The sequence below is a fragment of the Rhineura floridana genome, chromosome 12 (assembly GCF_030035675.1).
Source record: "Rhineura floridana isolate rRhiFlo1 chromosome 12, rRhiFlo1.hap2, whole genome shotgun sequence".
Lineage (NCBI taxonomy): Eukaryota > Metazoa > Chordata > Lepidosauria > Squamata > Rhineuridae > Rhineura > Rhineura floridana.
The window spans coordinates 43,147,968-43,167,936 of record NC_084491.1 but is presented as its reverse complement, the minus strand read 5'-3'; the positions used below and the strand labels follow the sequence as shown (position 1 = coordinate 43,167,936).

At 47.5% G+C, this 19,969-nt stretch overlaps 1 protein-coding gene across 7 annotated transcripts in view; it reads left to right on the top strand.

Annotated features, from left to right (window-relative positions):
• Positions 1-14,243, top strand: part of ZBTB16 (zinc finger and BTB domain containing 16) — a 207,494-nt gene extending 193,251 nt beyond the window's left edge. For all 7 annotated transcript variants that reach the window (XM_061592324.1, XM_061592326.1, XM_061592327.1 and 4 more), the window contains exons 6-7: positions 4,198-4,365; positions 7,609-14,243. In XM_061592324.1, the coding sequence (XP_061448308.1) occupies positions 4,198-4,365; positions 7,609-7,838 (398 nt within the window). In that variant the 3' untranslated portion in view covers positions 7,839-14,243. The remainder of the gene's footprint in view (positions 1-4,197; positions 4,366-7,608) is intronic.
• Positions 14,244-19,969: the final 5,726 nt, after the last annotated feature.

Genomic DNA, 19,969 nt, shown 5'->3' with positions numbered 1-19,969 from the left:
GCGAGTGGGAGATCATCCCCACATTTGTTGTGTTGAATGGTGGAATCACATGAGCTGGCTCAGTATCTCAGCAGGTTCAAAGCCAGGTCTTCCCCACACACACACACACACACACACACTGCACTTTTGAGATACTTGGAGCACTTCAGAAACCCATCACAAGGGCAGGGATTGGCTTTGCATCCCCACCTCACTCCCCATTTGGGAGCTGGGGAGGGGACCAAGGACCTCATGTTCCTGACTTCATGCTGGGTTTTTCAGGCACACCATCTCTTACAGAAGGAGCGGGGTCTTGGCGACCACACATGTTTGGTTGGCCTCGATTTTTGGGCCCCTGCTCTGGAGCCAAGCAGACTCTTGGGATGCCCAGTGAGCGCCGTGCTCATCTCTGCAACAAAAGAAGTATCATGTGGGCAAGTTGGGCTGGGATATAAAGATATAGAAAGAGAGGCACAAAGATGTATATTTAACAACGTTTGGGGGGAAATTGTGCTGCAGGATTGTAACTGATGCAATGAGGGTCCCAGTTTCAGAGAAGGAGGGAGGGAAAGGAAAGGAAGAGAGTAAAATATCACTGTAAAGAGGAAGCGGAGGAGGCAGCTTGCGAGTCTATAACAAGAAGGACAATTTATGCTCAGGCACGAGTTCGGTTTGACATGGGGATAATGAAAAAGCGTAGGTCATTGTGGATGACTTAAGCCTTCAGCAGCTGAGGAAAATGTATGAAATGTGAGCGGCATTACACGCTTGGCGGCTCTGCACATCTGCAACGGGACAAGTGAAATACAGTTGGGCCATTCTTTACCATAAACTTGTGGTCGTCAGATGCACCAAGCCCGGAGAAGATTGTAATTACACTGACAAGACAAATCAGCGATATTTAAATATTCATGAACAAAGTCTTGGGTGATCAATCTATCTTTATTGTCCTTCCATTCAGCTTCTGTAATAAATATTTTTTTTTAAAAAAAAAACTAAAAGGAGCTGGAAGCCCCTCACCCTTTTTTCTCCTGCCTTAAGAAGGGATACGAGGGGTTGGAGGTGGGGGAGGGATAGACTAGTTGAGCCAGTGGCAAAAATCTGTGCTTGACACCCTAAAGAGCAAAAGACATAGGGCATGATCTGCTGGGAAGTTCAGTTATGGAAGCCCCATTGACGCAAAGGGGAGCTGTGCGAGGGCACTAGTGCCCTCGCACAGCTTCCCTTTATGTCAATGGGGCTTCCATAACCGAACTGCCCAGTGGATTGTGCCCAAGATTTACTTTAATTCCAGAGTGGTTTCTTAGGATATGAGCTCTCCTTGGCAGCAGAGACCTGTGACAAAGCAGGCTAATTGTCCTCTAAACACCACAGAATATATCTTCATTCATACACAGACACGAGATGGGCCCTGGTTCATCTGGATTGTGGGTTGTTGACCGAGATGGGAAGAGTATAGGCCAAAGGAAGTTGCGTGAGCATGCCTTAACTGTTCCTCAAAAGAGTGTCCATCCTTTTTTTCCACTTCATATGTGAATTCCACCAAGACTCACCCAATCCCTGTGCCCAAAACCAGAAGCATCAGGAACACACGTTTTTCTTAATTATATGCCCTTTTTTGTAATAGTCTATGGTTATAGTCAATTAGAAATCTGATTGAAACTACATGTACATTGATTACTCACTTAATTGTGGGTTAACCCACAAGTTGGATTCCTACATTGAGCAGGGGGTTGGACTCGATGGCCTTACCGGACCCTTCCAACTCTACGATTCTATGATTCTTTAATTCTAACCCACTTGGTTAACCCAAGGCACAGTGGCACGTTGGAAGCAGATGGTATGAATGGGGATCTTGTTCCAAGAAAGGGAGCGAGGTTGTAGGGGAAGGCAAAATACTCTTAGAGAGTTGCCACCCTGGGTGAAAACATTTCTTGATCATCGACATCGGGATCCATTACACCTGGAGCGGCATGTTGGACTACAGCTCCCATTAGGCAACATGATCAATGACTAAGGGTTATGTGAGTTTTAGTCCAACAACATCTGGAGGATCCTTCATTGGCTGCCCTTGCGTTAGACCTTGGGCTTGATCATACATTCTTGTCCCAAAGACCCAACCTGTCAATCAAGTTGCTGCCTGCCTCATTTTGTAGATGGAGCCCTGAGGCTGAGCGGGACCATGGCTTTTCGAGGACCTCGAAGGGAAGCTAGGGCAGATTGGGTGGGGGCAGGGTGGAACTCTGGACCCCCAGATTCTAGCAAAGCTAGATGGGTTGGGACTGGGGCTAGATTCCATAACCAAATCGACAAATGCTGTAGTGGAGAAAGCTGTTTTAAATCAACATGGACAAGACAGCAAATATGTGGCATCAAGGGTGCTTCCAGGGGGGAGAGGTGGTGTTTTGCCACAAGGATGCTATTCTGCCACTTGAGTGCCATTTAGATCTGCTAGATCAACCTTTGCAAACCTGGCTCCCTCCAGTTCTTGTTGGACTACAGATTCCATCAGGGGCAGGCAGGGGTTGATGGGAGTCCATCTGTATCTGGAGGGCACCAGGTTGGCAAAGGATGTGCCAGATCATTGATATTCATTCCCCACCTCCACCCTGTGACCTCTGCACTACCTTCACCTGCTGTAATAGCTTGCAAGATGGCACACTTGAGTCATTCCCCATCCTGAGGCTTTGTGCTGTTGCTTTCCCCACCTTTACACTGAGCAGAACATCCGTTTCCATGCACTGCAACCTCATGAAGGCACCCCTAAAGAGATTCCCAGCAAGAGATGGAGAGACGTATTGGAGAGGGACAGAAGGGGCCTCTTACATCGACTTCCTCGTTCTTATTAGCGGCATGCAGAGGGGGGTGACCTCTCCCTAATGGGGTCCCTTCCTGTCTCCACCACAGCAGCCCTGGCCGTCAGCCTTGCCTTGCTCTGTTGAGCACTCCTTGTCCCTTCTCTGGATTTGCTTCTCAGGGTAGGAAGTGGCCTGCCTTGTTAGCACCTGCCTGTCCAGAGTGAGGGTCTCCATCCCCTCGAGGGCACCGGATTCAAAGTCAAGGCAGGCTGTGCATAGGTACAGTAGCCCCGATGCTCAACCGAGAAACTTGTAATTCCCAAGAAGGATCTTTTTAACTTCTTGTGCTTGTACGGTTAATGGCAGCGCCTTTTATTATAGTCTCCCTGGGACACTTTTGGTGACAAAGGTACTCACCGGGTTCAAAGCCAAGTTGGGTGAATTTAGGAAGGATGCCTTGCCATTCTTCCTGAGACACCTTGGTGATGACTACTTGGAACTGGGACAGGTTTTCCCCAGGGCTTTTGTCTCTGTCCCTTGCAGTACATTCTTTGGAGGAGGGTACATGTGATTTTGGAGGGGTGCTGCTCCATTAGAGACTACTTGAATTATTTTTATTTATTTAAATATTTATAGACCATGGTCAGTGGTTTCAAAAGCTGCTGAGAGATCGAGCCAAAGGATCCCTGTTGGCAGTTCCTTCAGAAGCTTGGGTTGGACTGTCAGCCCAGGAGAGGGCATTCTCTGTGGTGGCCCCTGAGTTGTGGAACTCCCTCCTCCCAGAAGTGTGTCTGGCAACTTCACTGTACAGTTTTGGTGAATGCTGAGGACACACTTCCTTAAGCCTGGCCTTTGACACCTGAGATGTATATTTCTAGGCCCCACCCTGTTTTTCGTGATGATGAGACTTTGAATATGTTTTTAATGATGTATTTTAAACTGTTGTAACCTGCCCTCGGACCTCAGGGCAAATGGAGGGTAATAAATGAAAATTATGATCATCATCATGGAGCAGGATGGCACTCCTCCTGTCCTTCTCTCTATAAAGGTGATCCTTGTTTTTTGTAAACCATTTAAGAGGTCTTTACATCCAAGAGGTATATAAATTTTGTTATAAAAAGAGTGACTAAAGCCAAACCCAGGCCTGAACCCAGACTGGAATGGATCCAGATATTCAGTCTCATCCAGGAATTGGTAAGGCCAAGAGGGCCCCATCCCCCCTTCACACTGTTCACACCTGAAGGAGTCTCTAGACAGAGCAAACAGTCAGCTGGGCGCTGTCCAAGGTCCTAGGACTCCAGCTCACTGCAGTCTTCCCTCTCGCCTCCAGGGTCTGTTGCACCCCGTGGCCTCTTGCTCGTGGCCCCTTTTGCCTTTCTTGACTTATGCCCAACTTGTGCATGTCCCAATTTGGTTTCAGGTGACCACCCGTATGAGTGTGAGTTTTGCGGCAGCTGCTTCCGGGACGAGAGCACTTTGAAGGGCCACAAGCGGATCCACACCGGAGAGAAGCCCTACGAATGCAACGGCTGCGGCAAGAAGTTCAGCCTCAAGCATCAGCTGGAGACCCACTACAGGGTTCACACAGGTACAGAATGGAGCCGAGCAGGGGAGCTCATCCTCTGCACGCAGAAGGTGCCAGGTCCGGTGCTCAGCACCTCCAGGTGAAAGGAGCTCAGGGACCAGCAGCTGCAGGGCCGGAGAAGGATGTGGAGAGCCGCTGTCAGTCAGAGCAGCCAGGATGGAGGGAGTAGGGGCAAGGATCTGGCAGCTCCATATGTTTTTGCTCCCTCTGCTGTAGCACACCTGCCTTGCACGGGGAAGGCCCCAGGTCCAGTTCCTGGAGTCTCCAGTTGAAAAGATTTCCAGCAGTAGGTCTTTTGACCTAAGAAAGCTGCTGCCAGTTGGAGCAGACAGTATTGAGCTAGATGGGCCAATGGTCTGACTCAATATAAGGTTCAAAGCTCACCCTCAAACTGGGCCCTGTGGCCTTTGTGCCTCCTAACATCATCCTGTTAGCTCTTGCAACGCTATGTTTTGTAAATGGCTTAGAGGCCAGTTTAAGCATTAAACGCCATATAAACTGGAGGAGGAGCCCCAGATTCATGGGAGATTATGTGCATTGGGGGCTGAGGAGAGAGGACTGGTGGCCCCTGGCCCCGTAGCAAGCTCCTGAGAGGGGCTCCCATTGCCAACTCCACCTTCTCCCTTGGTCCTGGACAAGTTTGGGTGTAGTGGCCACCTGAGAGCAAAAGTGTGAAAAGTGGGTTGCGAGCTCAGTCTTGGCTCCTGTGCTTTTCTAGAGCTGTGACTCCAAGCTGCGTCCCTTGGATCCCTATGAAAGTGGACCGGGCCCCCTCAAGGAGAAGGCGCTCACATCCTTGAAAGACAGCTTGCCCACACCACTTCAAAATGCCCTTGCAATGCCACAAGGGTTGAGTGCATTGTGGAGCCCCCCTCCCTGCTTCAGCCCACCCCCACCATGCCCAAGATGAGCTGGCAAATGTGCCTTTGGACCCAGAGCCCTTTGCTTCATAGGAGACATTCAGGGGTGCCGTGATAAATAATGAGTTGGAAGGAGGTGAAGATAAGAACTTGAAAAACTGCTGCATTGTGCAATCTGTTAGGAAAGCTCAAGGGGCAGAGCATCTGCATTGCATGCAGAAGGTCCCAGTTTCAGTCCCCGAGGGCATCTCCAGGCAGGGATTGGGAAAGACTCTTCTGAAACCCTAGAGAGCCGCTGCCAGTCAGTGTAGGCAATACTGAGCTAGATGGACCAATGACCTGATTCAGTGTAAGGTCTCCCTGTGCTAAAATATCTACTTTCATCAGTAGGGCAGAAGGAGACCCTCTCCATAGGCACCCTAGTCCTCTCCCCTAAGGACAGTTTCCCTTATTTCATCCACCCCTTCCCCATGGTTTGGCACAAACCGGGAAATTCCCACTCTGAGAACAGTTAGGGAGCTTTTGTGAGTACAAGACGGAAGGTCTTTGTATATTGCAGAATCCAGGTTTCTTGCTGTCAGCTAGCGGATCGCTGGGTGCATCAGCAGCACGTGACTATTGTAAACAGCAGATCAATATTAAGATCACTTTTGCTGTTCATTACTTCATTATTCGCTCTGTCTGTGCACAGAGCAGGTATCAATATTGAGAAGACTGAGGCAGTTAATTACTGCGTTAAAATGAGCCCCCTCGGCTCTCGACTGCAGCTGCTGCGGGCAGTATCGGAGAGATGTCTCTGGGAAATACCAAGTAACTGAGTTGGAAGGTGATGGTCCCCTGCCTGGAAACCTGAGCCCTTTGGAAGGATGGAATAAGCCCATGGCCAACTGACAAAATACTTGAGGGTACTCCTTTTTATTGTATTTAACCAGAGCTCTGTGTGCTGCGATTGCACAGGAGGGCAGAAAAGGTTGGACACAATAAGTTCCCAAGGATAATGTTTTCTGCCCTTTTTAAAGCTTGTAGTCTTGAAAGTTCAGAAGATGATCAATGGTTGCTGGACTCTCAGACATTGTGCATAGTTCCTCTCCCTCCCCATGACTGGCAAAGGCAGAATGAATGATGCAAAAAAAAAAAAGGGTCAAATTTGCTTTATTTACACAGGTTGCAGAATTCAGTCTTACTTTATTGCAGAATTGTTGGGTTCCCGTGGCACAGTATGTTGATGTTAGCACAGAGCACACAGTGCTGCTTACAACAACTTGCCCTCTGCACGGGGGCTCATCAGCAATCAGCCTTGGGCCCACAGCTGCTTACATGTGCCTAATTCCCTGTGGATGCTGGAAGGAGGAAGAGTTGAAGGAAACTAAGTTGCATCCTACTTATTTATATGTCTGCATCTGAGCATTTTTAAAAAGAAAGGAAGGGAAAATTATGCAGCCAAGAACAAATGGCTCCTTTTAGAGGGCTGGGAAGTACTTTCAAATGTTTAGGTCGGGGGCATTGCTGGGTAATTAAAAGTCAAATTTGAATAAAATCTCCATATGCTAATTTATATGCATAGATGGTGGGTGGCCTCAGATGGTGGCTGATGTCACTACATTTTGCAGCAGCCCATAAGTAAAGTTTTTTAATGGAGAGGGAAAAGCTCAGGTGATCTGAGCCCTGGCACCATAGACCTAGCCCCCTAGGCCACCCCATAACTATGCCCCTGCCTAGTTTAGGTACCACCACTGCTTCTCTGGAAGTTTCCAGCATCTGGTGCTCTGGTGTTTGACCCAATCACTCCTTGCTTATTTCTTGGTAATGCCCAGAACTACCACTGTGCCAAAAAGAAATCCTGCTTTTTTAACCATTCACCATCAATTAATGAGGGGGGGAAAGGCATTCAAAAATTGTCATTGGTGAAATTGTCATCAGTGGGATGCAGAGTTTTTATCACACTTACCTTATTTTATATAGTGGCCAAGGGGTGTCTGTGCAGGTCCTTTCTTTCATTCTACAAATCATCTCAGCAGTAGTTTGTACTCTGCAGCCTATCCAAGTGCCTGTGCTTCAATTAAAGCCCAGGGGAAGTACTAGAGGTTAACTCCTGTCATGGGGCTTTGTCATATCTGGAACCTTGGGTAACGATGGAGGCTCCAGAGTGCTGGAGGCATGTTTACTGGAAAGAGAAACACACCCATCACCTTCGGCCGCCTTGTGCGCTCCCCAAAACAATAAAGAACTTCTTGAGTGCCTTGAGAGTGGGAAGGAAAAAATGGAAGCCTCTTTGGCAAAGGAAGAGAATGTTTGAGAGACTGAAGGATTGGTTTTAGCCCAGCACCACCCAGGACTGTCATTCCCTGGATGAGTGATTCTTCCTTTCTCCTCTTTCTCCTGACAGGCGAGAAGCCTTTTGAGTGTAAGCTCTGCCACCAGCGGTCCCGAGACTACTCTGCCATGATCAAGCACCTCAGGACCCACAATGGAGCCTCCCCGTATCAGTGCACCATCTGCCTGGAATATTGCCCGAGTCTTTCTGCCATGCAGAAGCACATGAAGGGGCACAAGCCAGAAGAGATCCCCGCCGACTGGAGGATAGAGAAGACCTATCTGTACCTTTGCTATGTCTAACGGGACAAGAGGAGGGAGGAAGTTGGGAAGGACTGGGCAAAGCCAAACTCCTGGAAGGTCTCTAGCCTCCCTTCTCTTCTTCTTTTCATTCGTTTTTCTTTTTGCTTCCCCCCTGTTTCTGTTTCTGCCCAACTAGGATTTGCTGGTTGTCTCCTTTCCAGCTTGCAAGGGTCCTTGCTTCAACTGCAGCAGGAATAAGAGAGGAAGAGGAGCAAAACTCTTTGGAGCACCCCGGCCAAAATGCAGCCCTAACCACATGTTCAGTTGTCTCATGAGTGTTTCCATGTCTCCATGCGCCTCAGGGCCTTAGAAGGGGTTTGATGCAGCCTCCGCCTCCTGGTGGCAGGGCTGTAGGAGTCCACTGAGGCCTCATTCATGCTGTAAACTGAAACCAGGTCATCGCCTTGCATTGCTGTCATGGCTTCCCCCAAAGAACCTTGGGAATTGTAGTTTTACAAGGCTGCTGAGGATTCCCTGTTAGGTATCTTGTGCCCTTGTTCAGATGTAGATCCACAGCACCCCACGATCCTTCGGGAGAGGGATGGCCCTTGGAACAGGCTTCAGTTTACAGTGTAGACATTCCCTGACAGCTGCTCTTCCCCTTCTTTCCCCTGCCTGTCCCTTTGGCAGGTAACCCAACTGCCCAATCCAATCTTGGGGTGGGAGTCTTTGGGGGGCTGGGAAGGCACCAGTGGTAGTGTGCAATCAGAACTGTGGGGCACAGAAGGTGCTGGGGTGAAAGAGAATGTGGAGCATTGTGTCCTGACTCCTGAACAAAGGATCTTGACAGGCGCTCTTCCTAGAGTTCATGGTGCATTTGCTGTGGGGTAGAGAGAGTGCAGAATGTTTGGGGCTACCCTTAGCCAATGGGGGAGGGGACTGAAGGCTGTGCTTCCCAGACTACAAGGGGAAGAGGACAATTGAAGCACTGATGTCTTGACATCACATCGTCTTATTTTACCCCATAGACACCCCTCCCTGTGCTTCCAGTTTTGGCCTAAGGCTTGTGCCACAGCTGTGCTACTAGGCGAAATCTGGTTTCCCAACAGAGCCTGACCGAGGGCAAGCTGAGTTTACAAGACCACACATCTCACCTGTAGACCCTTCCTTCTAGCCCACAAACCTTTCTCCTGACCAAAGACCATTCTATGCATTTTTTAACTTTTTAATTTTAATTTTTTTTAGTGAGGGTGGGAGAGAGTGTTGGGTGAGAGAGAAACCAGATAGAAACAGCATAACTTTGCACATTTGCTAATATGAGTGGTCATCCTTCTTGCAGGAAGGGGTGCAGTTACTTTTCAGCTCCTCCTAGTTAATAGGAGATGCAGCAGAGGCCTCTGAGAGCTTCTGGCACTCTGCTCTAATGAGCTGGGGAGGCAGCCGATTGCATATAGGGGTTTCAAGAGTTTCCCCATTTCCTTCCATGGAGGGGTGAGGTCCTTGCTCGTGTTCCTTTGTGTGCATGGAGCCAGCCTCACCACTGAACTGAAAGAGGCGACTGACATAAGCTGGAGGTCCATTTGCAGTCTTTGAGACCTTGAGACAGGCCAGGGCCAGATGTGTGGCAGCTATCCAGCCAGTGACCCATAAAAACTGCAATGGAGCACTCTGCTTTTTGCAGATTCATGCTTTCCATAGCTAGTAATGGTGCCCGGGTGTGGCACATGGTTTGTTGAATTGGGACAGTGATGTGCTGCAATGCACAGGGCTCTTTGTAGCCAGCCGCTCTGGTAGCATTGTCACATCGCCATGGGTCATCCTTCCTAGGGCTGATTGGGCATCGCACACGCACGCTTTCCCCAAACAAGTCTGCTCCCCCACCCCAGTGCCAGCCCTCACATCATCTGCACAACTGCAGAGCCAGGGAGGCAAGGGTGGTTTGCCTAAGGCAGGGACGAGGACAGTTTGCAGTAGTCCGCAGATAGATCTCCCATCCTGGTAGGTCCAGCCAAAGGCTGAAAGACACAGATGGGCCTGCTGTGTCTTCTGGCAGGTTTCTACTTCCCCTCCTGGCTCCATCGGAGAGGACTTAGCTTGGGCTTATTTTAGCCACTTTGAGGGGCATCAAGGAAGGGCGGGCCAAGTGGGAATCAATTGTCCCACTGGTTGCCTGCCATCATCTTAGAGCAGGGAGGGGGAGCCTGTGGCCCTCCAGACGTTGCTGAACTACAACTCCCAGCAGCCTGCAGGGCCAACAGCAAGAGACGATGTCAGCAACATCAAGAGCGCCACAGGTTAGCCACCCATGGCTTAGAGGCAGGGGAAAATCCTGCCCTGCACGCACACAGGCAAAAGTAGCAGGAATGCAGATGTGCCCCTAGGCCCTTGGGTGCTGCCCACCCTCTCTTTTTCTGATGTGTGTAGTTCTTTCCCTTCCCATGCACACCTCTTTTTGCAAGCTGGTGGCGCTCTTCATTTTTCTTTGCCCCTCTCGTCTTGATGTTAAGCACCCCTTCTGTAGGTGAGACTCTTCTTCCTCTACCCTCTGCCCACTCCCACGCACCCACCCGTGCCAGCTGGTGGCTCCAATGTCAGTGAGGCAGTGAATGTGCTCCGGGTTTTAGTCTGAACTTCCAAGGAGCTGTGGACAGCTCCTTGAAAGTTTGGACTAAAACCTGGAGTGGATTCCACTGCCCCACAGACATGGAGCCACCAGCCTCCATGGCCACCCATCCATCCTGGCAGTGGCTTTTGAAACCTGCCGCCCGCCTGATCTGTCTGCCCAGTCCTCTGCCTGTGAAGGAGTTGAGCGATAAAGGGTTTCTGTTGCTTTTCTTTGCGTTTGCTCTCTTAATTTTATGATATGTTTAATGATTTCTGCCTTTAGCACATTGTACTTGAAATTACCTCGGTTTCTTGTGACCTCATGAGCTTGTTTGCATTGGCATTTTTTTGGGGGGGGTGCAGGGAGATGTGTTTTTGGTTGATTGTTGAAAAGGCCATATCGCAGGGCCTACAGAGAGAGTATTTGTGCAAAGCGCCAAAGTGCCACAGCACAGCCACAAAAGCAGCGTGGCCGTCAGTTCCCACGTCAGCCTTATGTTTTATTTTATTTTTATTTGTTTCTATCCTGTATTATTATTACCAAAATTGGTGTTTTGTTTTAATGGCCCACCTGATGGAAAGTGGGCTGTATGATCTTGAAAGCTACCTCTTTTAAGTTGTTGGGGTTTGGGGGGGACTGCAGTAACGGAAGCACATTTTTGCAATATTTGTGGGGGGTTGTTAGATTGGTGTTTTTTTTTGCATTGTGATGTTCATTTCAATTTTCATCTCATGCTTTATATTTTGCAAGTGTAAATTTTATTTTGTAATTTAGCTTCATTTATATATGGGTGGGGGAGGTCTTAGGGAAGCATTGTGTAGATAGAAGAAAAGGGAATTGTGAAGAGGGGGGTCTTTGTACTGCTGCCCAGTCCTCCTCCACACTGATGTTGTCTCAACTGTTGGTAAATACTAAAGGCCTTAAACTTGGGGGGGGGAGGAGAGAAAGAGTATATGTCATTGTAACAGTTGAGAGAGTTGACAATTTAGTGAAAAGTTAGCAATTTGGTAAAGGAAAAAAAAGAACAGTTAAACTTGAATATGTGAGTAGCTAAGTAGAGTTTTGTTTATAATGTGAAAAAATTATGACGTCATTTAAGGCAGACCCTTTAAAGGAAATATGCAGTAAATGTCCCAATGTCACATTTGCCAGAGATGGCCACAAGGTTGTACCTATGTGCTCCCAACATTGTTGGGTTATTGATGGTTGTTGTTGTTCTTGTTTTATGAATGGTTGCTCGCTCGAGGAGCCTTTCCCCCTCTTTGCCCCTCCACCCCACCAAAAAAGTGTTGGACTGATACATTATTGGCAAAGTGGAATATTTTTGTAGCAATTGTTAATCCCCATGTCAGTTTTCAGCAGGATGTTTTCTCCCCTCCCCTGCTTCCCCTCCTTTTGTAATGTGAACAGGAATCAGTGGGTGTGCCTGTGCGTGTGGGCGTCTGCGTGCGTGTGAATCCTCGAATTAAATAATAGCAGTATTGTTGCAATCTAGCATCGCCACATAGGGTAGTACTGAATCAGGGTGAAATCACAGCTTCCAAGCACACATGGGGAAATGCATCTAACTATCTGGGTACCCTTTGTGTGGGCTCTTCCTGCATCCAGGAACATGGGCTTGAGGTTGGGAGGGGGCAATACTTCCTTGCAGAATTGCACGTCTGCACTGCAGGAAGACGCAGTTTCTCCCTGAGCTTTTTGGAAGAAGTCTGCTTCTGCCACATTGTGAATGTTGATGGGAACCTGGGTGAGGTTGTGTTTGATCTGTGGCAGTGTGGTGAAGGCATGGAATCCAGAAGACGGAGCCACTGGTTTGACCTAAAAGTTGGGACTGTTCAAACCAGATCTGAATTTAGACGGGAAATGGAGTCCCCAGCTTTCAAGTACTGGCAATTTTTACGAGGCAGTCTGTGAGGTTGCCTGTTCACTGCGTTCCATTTGCCACACAAATAACACCCACTTGAAGACCCCATTTTGAGTACTCTTTATGATACTGAGTTGCAAATGCCTTACAGAATTTTCTTCAAACTTTACCCATTCACAATATGCAAATCTCCAACTCTGGCTAGTTCACAAAACGCTTTTATTTGCTGCACAGAATCCCCCTGCAAGTATATATTCCTACCTGTCTGTGATTGTTGCTTTGGGAATAAACTTCAAAAACTGAAAGCATTTAAGATGTATTGTATACATACATGTGTGAGTGTGTGTTTTGTGCACGTCTGTGTGTGAGAGAAATATAACTTTTTATTTCTTCTTCGCTGCTTTGTAGTGGGGAGCAAGACTGGCGCTGTTTTAGTACAATCCCCAACACACCTTTGGAAATTGGCTTGTTTTATCTTTGTGCCTGAAAAAGAGGGTAGGGTTTGTTTGTTTCTTCATATTTGAAAGAGGGGGAAATGCTACAGTGGTCCCTCAGTTATGTGGTACCTTGGGGAAATGGGTTGGACTGTCTTGCTAAGGGATGCCATGGTATTGTATCATCCTTAATTTGAGCAATTTTTTTCAACCTCACCTACAATTCAGAGCTCCTGGCATGCTGTAGGTTTTAGAACTTTAAACCCTGAAGTTGCTTCTTCTTGTCCTGGAATGCCATTACATTAAAGAACTTGCTCGGTTGTGCTAAAAAAGACAGCCAATGGCTCCATGTCAGTGGGGCAGTGGAATCCACTCCGGGTTTAGGTCCAGACTTTCACGGAGCTGTCCAAAGTGCTGAAGCACCTCTGTCAAAGGAAGGGTTGTGGTCAGCCAGCTTTTCCATTTGTTTTCACTCCAGTTGCCCCACAATTATTCTGGCACATATACCCGCCAGACCCTTTTTTCTGAAGCTTCCTGTTCTGTTGCACTGCGAGGTTCCTTTGCTCAGTAGCTCACCAAGTTGTGTTGTGGGGCAGGGAAAGGAAGAGAATCCAAGGTTTCCTCGGGCCTGGAACCTCCCGAAGCCACCTTTGCTCCCCTGCTACCATGACGTCCTTTGGCCCTTGGGTGCCAGCATCTGGGAGTGTGTCTCGGTATTTGTTTTACATGGTGTTAAAAGTATGCATGATCTTTTGAGGCTAAGAAGCCATGCTAAGTCTCCACGACATTTATGTTCATAAATATATATATATAAATATATATTATAGCACTGAGGACCAATTTTGTCCTTCTGGACCAAGCAAATTTAAAGCTTATTATTAATTTTGTTTTTGTTTCTGCTTGTCTCTTAACGTTGTGACAGCACAAGTGCCAGTTTGATTGCTTCGTATTAAAAAAAAATAGTGTTTTTAATTGCTGTCCTGGCTCTGTCTACCTCAGCACCTCCTGTTAGCCTAACTTTAGAAGGTGCCTGTTTTTTTTTGGTTGTTGTTCTATGCCGTTGTTATGTTTCAATTTGAGGGACTCCCCCCCATTATGTATTTTTCCCCTGTACAAAATACTCTTCTGTTAGTTTCTTTGCAGTGCTGCTTGTGAGTCTTGTTATGTGTTTCTCTAGAGTCACAGATGCAGTTAGCTTCAAGATAAGACACACACGTACACAGACACACACATGACATAAATCAGATTCCCCACCCCTGAAAAATCATGATGTCCCCCACTACTAGTTGCTGTTCTCCACCTCTGCATCTGTTCTGTGTCGGGTGCAGGTGTGGTCCTTTGTAAACCTTCAGTGTTTCTGGCGAGGAAAAAAAAAAGGTTAAAAAAAATAAAGAATTTACTGCTGCAGGTTTTTTTTCTCTCCATTTGTCACTAAGTGAAGTTTGTGCCTTCTATAGCAAAGAGAATATTTTTTACATCCTACTAACAGTAGATTTTTTTGTAGTGGACATTTTTTGTATTTTTATTTATAAGTCTCATAAGGAAAATAGCAATGTTCAGTTGTATACCTTGAATCTGCAGTTAGAAAAAAAATAAAGTTAATTCAGTCATTGATACCTGTCGCCTTGCTGTTTCCTTTCACTTCTTCCGTTTTTGCCGATTGTTTGTGGTCAGTTAACTTGCCTCGTGTCAAGTACCCCTGGCCATGACTTCTGCTGGGGAAAGGGGCAGTGTGAAGAGCAGAGGGACGCATGTTGGAATGTGCCTGCTGAACCACTTCACTTCATTCTAGAGCACTCTAGAGAAGCTGTTCATCTTTTTTAAGACATGGACCCCTATGAGAATCTGATGAACACCATGGACCCCCTCCCTAGACACACAAACACATAAACACAACATTTTGCATACAATTTATTTTATTGAATTGGATTTTTTTAAGTCCAGTTCATACCCCCTGATGCCCATCCGTGGGCCCCCTAAGGTTCCATGGACCACAGGTGAAGAACCCCTGATCTAAAGGAACTAGATGCACATGCATTCTGCCCCACCAAAACTTTGGGCAGACCATGAAATCCCCTCCAGCTGTGAGGATCTCCAGGGCTCACCTCCATGCTGCAGTTGATGGTGAAGGGGTTATCAACACTCTCTGATGAATATCAACAACCCCCAGTTTCTACCATTGACAGTAATATATGTTTTGATTCTAAACAGGCTCACTTTGAACTTTTGAACTTTTCAAAATGTATAATGACAGAGAGAGTTTGGGCAAGGTTCTCCAAATGATTGTATCAAAGATGTAATAATGATGGGCCAACAAGATTCCCTGGTGTTCCTGCTGCATGAAAACCAGAAGTCAAACATCCAGGCCACTAGGAGGAGCTGTCCTTCGGCACCCTCTGCCTTGTGAGGTACAAAACTGTCCAAAGGAGAACTTCTAGCAATTTGTCACGAGTGCTCCGGAAGACAGAACAGAGAAGGTATTTGAAAATGGGAGACTGAAGGCTCACCAGCGAGACAAATAGAGCGTCCTTTACTCTGTGCAGCACTGCCGAGTTCCTGTGCTTTCAGTGTTATATTTTATTTATTTATTGAGGCATTTGTATACCGCCCAAAGGCTACAGGGCAGCTTACAGCATAATAAACAGTGTTGCATAAATACTGTACATTATATCCATAAAATGCATGTCATATCCAGTACAATTTTATCCTTCTCTTTGGCTGCTACCCCACAGCCATGCTTCATAGGAAGCAAGTCCCATTAAACTCAGTAGGGTTGTCCAATCAAGGAGGGAAAGATAGAGGACCTTTAATGAAATCTACAAGCTACACCCCCGAGTCATCACAACTGTATCTCAAACCTGACTCCCAGGTAGCTTTTTCACCACCCCAAAACAGAAATACAATTTGGTCAGTGGACTTACTTCCAAGTAAACATACATAGGATTCATCTGCATGTCTGCATTGTCCCTCCTGTGCTGGAGAACTTTTACTGTCTCCAGATGTCACTTTCTTTGCATAAGAAATGTCATCTTAAATCTCTGACTGGTCCAAGGTTTCCCTTCTCCATCCCTTGGATAAACGTACATTTGCGTTGCCTGCTGCCTGCTTGAACGAATCCCACCCGAGCTTACTTTAGGGCATACTCTTGAGGACAACATTTAATTGCGGTTTTCTGCTGTTAGACATCAAAAGGGAAGGGCTTAGGAAAAGAGGCAGGGGGCAGGGAGGACGGTCACGTGTTCTTGGCTGTGGGGGGAGAAGACCGGAGTGAATGAATAGAGCCTGAGGTTGAATAGACATTGTGTGGCGGGGGGCTTCCCCCCACCTTCTGTGCTCTTTGACCCAGATATGATCTAATGGATAGAAAAGGGACCCTGACAATGTGAGCCTGGAGAAGCTTTGTGGTGGCTTAAAGTCCTATATTTATAGATAGGCTCAGCTGCTGCACCGCCCCATAGGGGCAACTCAGCCACAGAAGGAAAACTGAGCTGGTGTGGGCATCGGGGTGGTTAGATCCCATAGTCGAAAATGAGAAAGACTTTTCAGCCATGACTGTCTGTCATAAGGGGTCTTCCACGAGATTCCCAACGAGGAGTGGCCCATTTATTTTGTGCAGGAGGGGGTGAGGCAGATGAAGTTGCCATTTGGTCCAGATGAAAGAGCCATTGGAACTTAACATCTCCTGTTTGGTAATTGCTAATGTTACAGCATGTGGCTTTTATTCCTGGGTTGCTAAAATGTTTGTATGTGATGGTGTCATACTTTTCGCTCATCACATGGAGCAATTTTGGAATTAAAAAAAATCCATACAGGAAAAGGAAATACATTTCCTCCGCTTGTGTGATTAAAGGAGAATAGTTATATTTGATTTCTGATGAGAAGCAAAGCAAAGGTTTTCCCAAATTACTCCCTGGAGATCCTTTTTTCTCTCTGTTTGGCAGAATCATTGCCTGGAGTTTTGCCCTGTCGAGAACCTCAGTCCCACTCCAGGTTTTGCAGTGGGCACACCTTTCTCCCCATACCCATTCCCAGCAAAATGTTGCTGGCCTCTTGAGGCTGTTTCCCCTTACTTTGACATGTCCTTGGCTGTTTTTTGCCCAAGCAGGAACCTCCAAAATCACATCAAACATTTCCTTCAGGCAATGTGGTGTAGTGGCGAGTCTACATTTGATGTGTGGGAGCAAGCAAGGAAGCAGCCTCCAATAATAGCCATTTGTGGGGCTGAGGCCTATATCAAAGGGGGAAGGGGCATCAAAGAGCGAAGAGCATGTGCTTTGCATGCAGAAAGTCCCCGGTTCAATCCCCATCTCCAGGTAGGGCTGGGAATGTCTCCTGTCTGAAACACTTCAGATCTGCCAGTCAGAGTAGACAACACTCAGCTAGATGGAGCAGTGATCTGACTCAGTATACGGCAGCTTCCTTTGTGAGGCAGAGTCCAGTGCGCCCAGTAATTTGCAGGGTCTTGGCTCTGCAGAAAAAACACAGCTGAACTCTCCCCCAAAAGAAAGAAAAAATCTGTGTGGAAACATGCTTGGTTTGCCAGACTAGGCCTCACTGGGCACGACTACCCAAGCCTGGACAACTGAGAGAATGGCACGATGTGAAGAGGTGCAGCAGACCTCTCGCCCTCAGCCCCTCGCTGGCTGTGAGTGAGCGAAACATATATAAACATAGGAAGGGGGGTTAATGGTTACTTCTTTGTTTCTAAAGATTGTTTTATGTTCATAATATTGAAACGTTATTTTTGCTTGCTGCTATATTTGTTGTTATGTTACTGTTTTATTATTTTTTGTTATTAGGAAATTGTTGTTGCAATTGTTTTTGAGATGTATTTCTGTTCACCTTGTTGTAAGCCGCCTTGAGCACAATTTTTTGTGAAAAGGCGGCATACAAATAAAAGGATGGATGGATGGATGGATGGATGGAAGCTTGCCTTATGCTGGGATAGACCATTGGTCCATCTAGTGTCACATTGTCCTGACTGGCAGAGGTCCCTCCCAGCCCTACCTGGAGATGCTGAGGATTGAACCTGGGATCTTCTGCAAGCAAAGCAGGTGTCTGTCACTGTGCTGCAGCCCAGTCCCCAAAGGTAGAACCACCCATGTCCCCTTTGCACACTGTATGCAAGAATAATGCTCCTAGGCCAGGAATAGGGAGCCTGTATTCCACCTCAGCCAGCATGGCCTAGGATGCTGGGAGCTGTAGGGTGTGAGCACACCGCTCATCTAGAGCAAAGCACTTCCATTAGCCACACCTGGCAGGGGAACGGGTTGATCAGTTGCAAAGTGCCTTTGAAGTCAAACTTTTGAAAAAAACACAGTTGAGTTGACCCAACCAGGTGTTACAGTCAAAAGGGGCAGGGCTTGAGTAGCGTCATGTGCCCCCGTTTTCAGAAGAGAGAAGTGGAAACACACTGGAACCGGCAGGGCAGGGAGTGGGTCTCTGCCCCTAGGGACACCTCATTCCTGCTGCAGACTCGCAGACTGGAGTGGATCATCTGACCGTCTCCCACTCCAGTCATGATTCTTTGGATCATGCTGAGCCTTGTGGCCAGCGACTGGGAGAGCCTTTCTCTTGCTTTGGCTTCTGCCAACGTCACCTGGGCCTTTCTCTTCCCACCTTGCCCTGGCAATCGTTTCTTGGGCAAACAACTTGGAATGTCTTGGAATGCCTTCAGAAGATTTGCTTAAGAGCAGGGAGGGAAGTCTGTTGGGGGACGTGCCACAGCTCGGTGGCAGAGCACCTGCTTTACATGCAGAAGTCCCCGGGTTCAATCCCTGCCATCCCCAGGTAGGGCTGGGAGAGGCTTCTGCCTGAAGCCCTGGAGAGCTGCTGCCAGTCAGTGTTGACAACATTGAACTACATAGACCAATGATCTGACTTGGTATAAGGCAACTTCCTACTGAAGGATCCCGAGTGGGCTGCACAGAACCACAAGAGAAGACATTCTTGGTTCCTCACAACCCCATTAGTTTGAGAGTCAGTTTTCACACCTTCAGCAGCCAGTTCAGTTCTAAAAATTACTGCTCATAGAATGGTAGAGCTGGAAGGGGCTTATAAGGTCATAAAGTCCAACCCCATGCTCCATGCAGGAACACAAATCAAAGCATATCCAACAAGTGGCTGTCCAGCTGCCTCTTAAATACTTCCAGAGTTGGAGAGCCCACCACCTCCCTGGGTCATTGGGTCCATTATTGTACCACTCTAACAGTTAGGAAGTTTTTTCTGATGTTCAGCCAAAATCCGGCTTCCTGCAGCTTGAGTCCATGATTCCATGTCCTGCACTCTGGGATGATTGAGAAGAGATCCTGGCCCTCCTCTGTGTACTTTACAAGTACTTGAACAGTGCAATCCTATCTCCCCTCAGTCTTCTCTTCTCCAGGCTAAACATGCCCAGTTCTTTCAGACTCTCCTCATAAGGCTTTGTTTCCAGTCCCCTCAGGAAGGTGGTCTAATTGGGATGCCCATGTAATGTGAAGGTTTCCAGCTCCTCTTCCTTGCTAGCCTCCATCCAGATAAGCAAGAGATGTTATCAGCATTCAAAGACACATTTCAGCCAGGCAAAAACACTGCCAAAAAGGGGTATGGAATGGGGACAGTTCTGAGGGCCTGATAGAGAGGTTTCAGGGGCCACATTTGCTCCCCCCAGGTACTCCCCTGATGTACAAGCACAGCTGTTGCCCACCTGAGACACTGAGCTTCTGCAGGCACAGAAACTGCTGATGGGGAAAGGCTCAGTCACATAATGTTGGCAAACGTAGCAGCCGAGGTGGGACAGAGCTGGCCAGGATGGCAAGATGTAATGTTGAGGAGCACAGAGTGCAGAATTCCATGGGCTGCTTCAAAATAAACCGCCTCTATTTAGCAAAGGAATTCTAGAAGAACCATTCTGGGCTCGAGAGGCAAGGGAGGTGGTTCGGTGGGCCTGATCTGGACCCATACGTGCCTCCACCCGGTGCCTTTTGCCGATTCTTCCCGGGTGTTTTTTCCTTCTTCTCCCCAGGGAGCTGAGCAAGTTTGCCTCAATGAAAGTGAACTCCTTCATTTAAACCTGACTATAGGCTGCTTCGACCCCCTGCTGGGTTAATTATCCTGTAGTTCTAAACTGATTGCTGTACCCTCAGCTTAAAGCCCTCCGTTATTTATTTACTGACTACATTAACCGCAGCGCTTGCGCTCCTTTTATTTAGATACACACTGTACAGCCCTTTGCTGGTGTTATGCGCGTGTTATGCCAACTCCATGGCTGGCTTGGCTCAAAGGAAAGCTTTAAGGTCCTTAGGTGGCT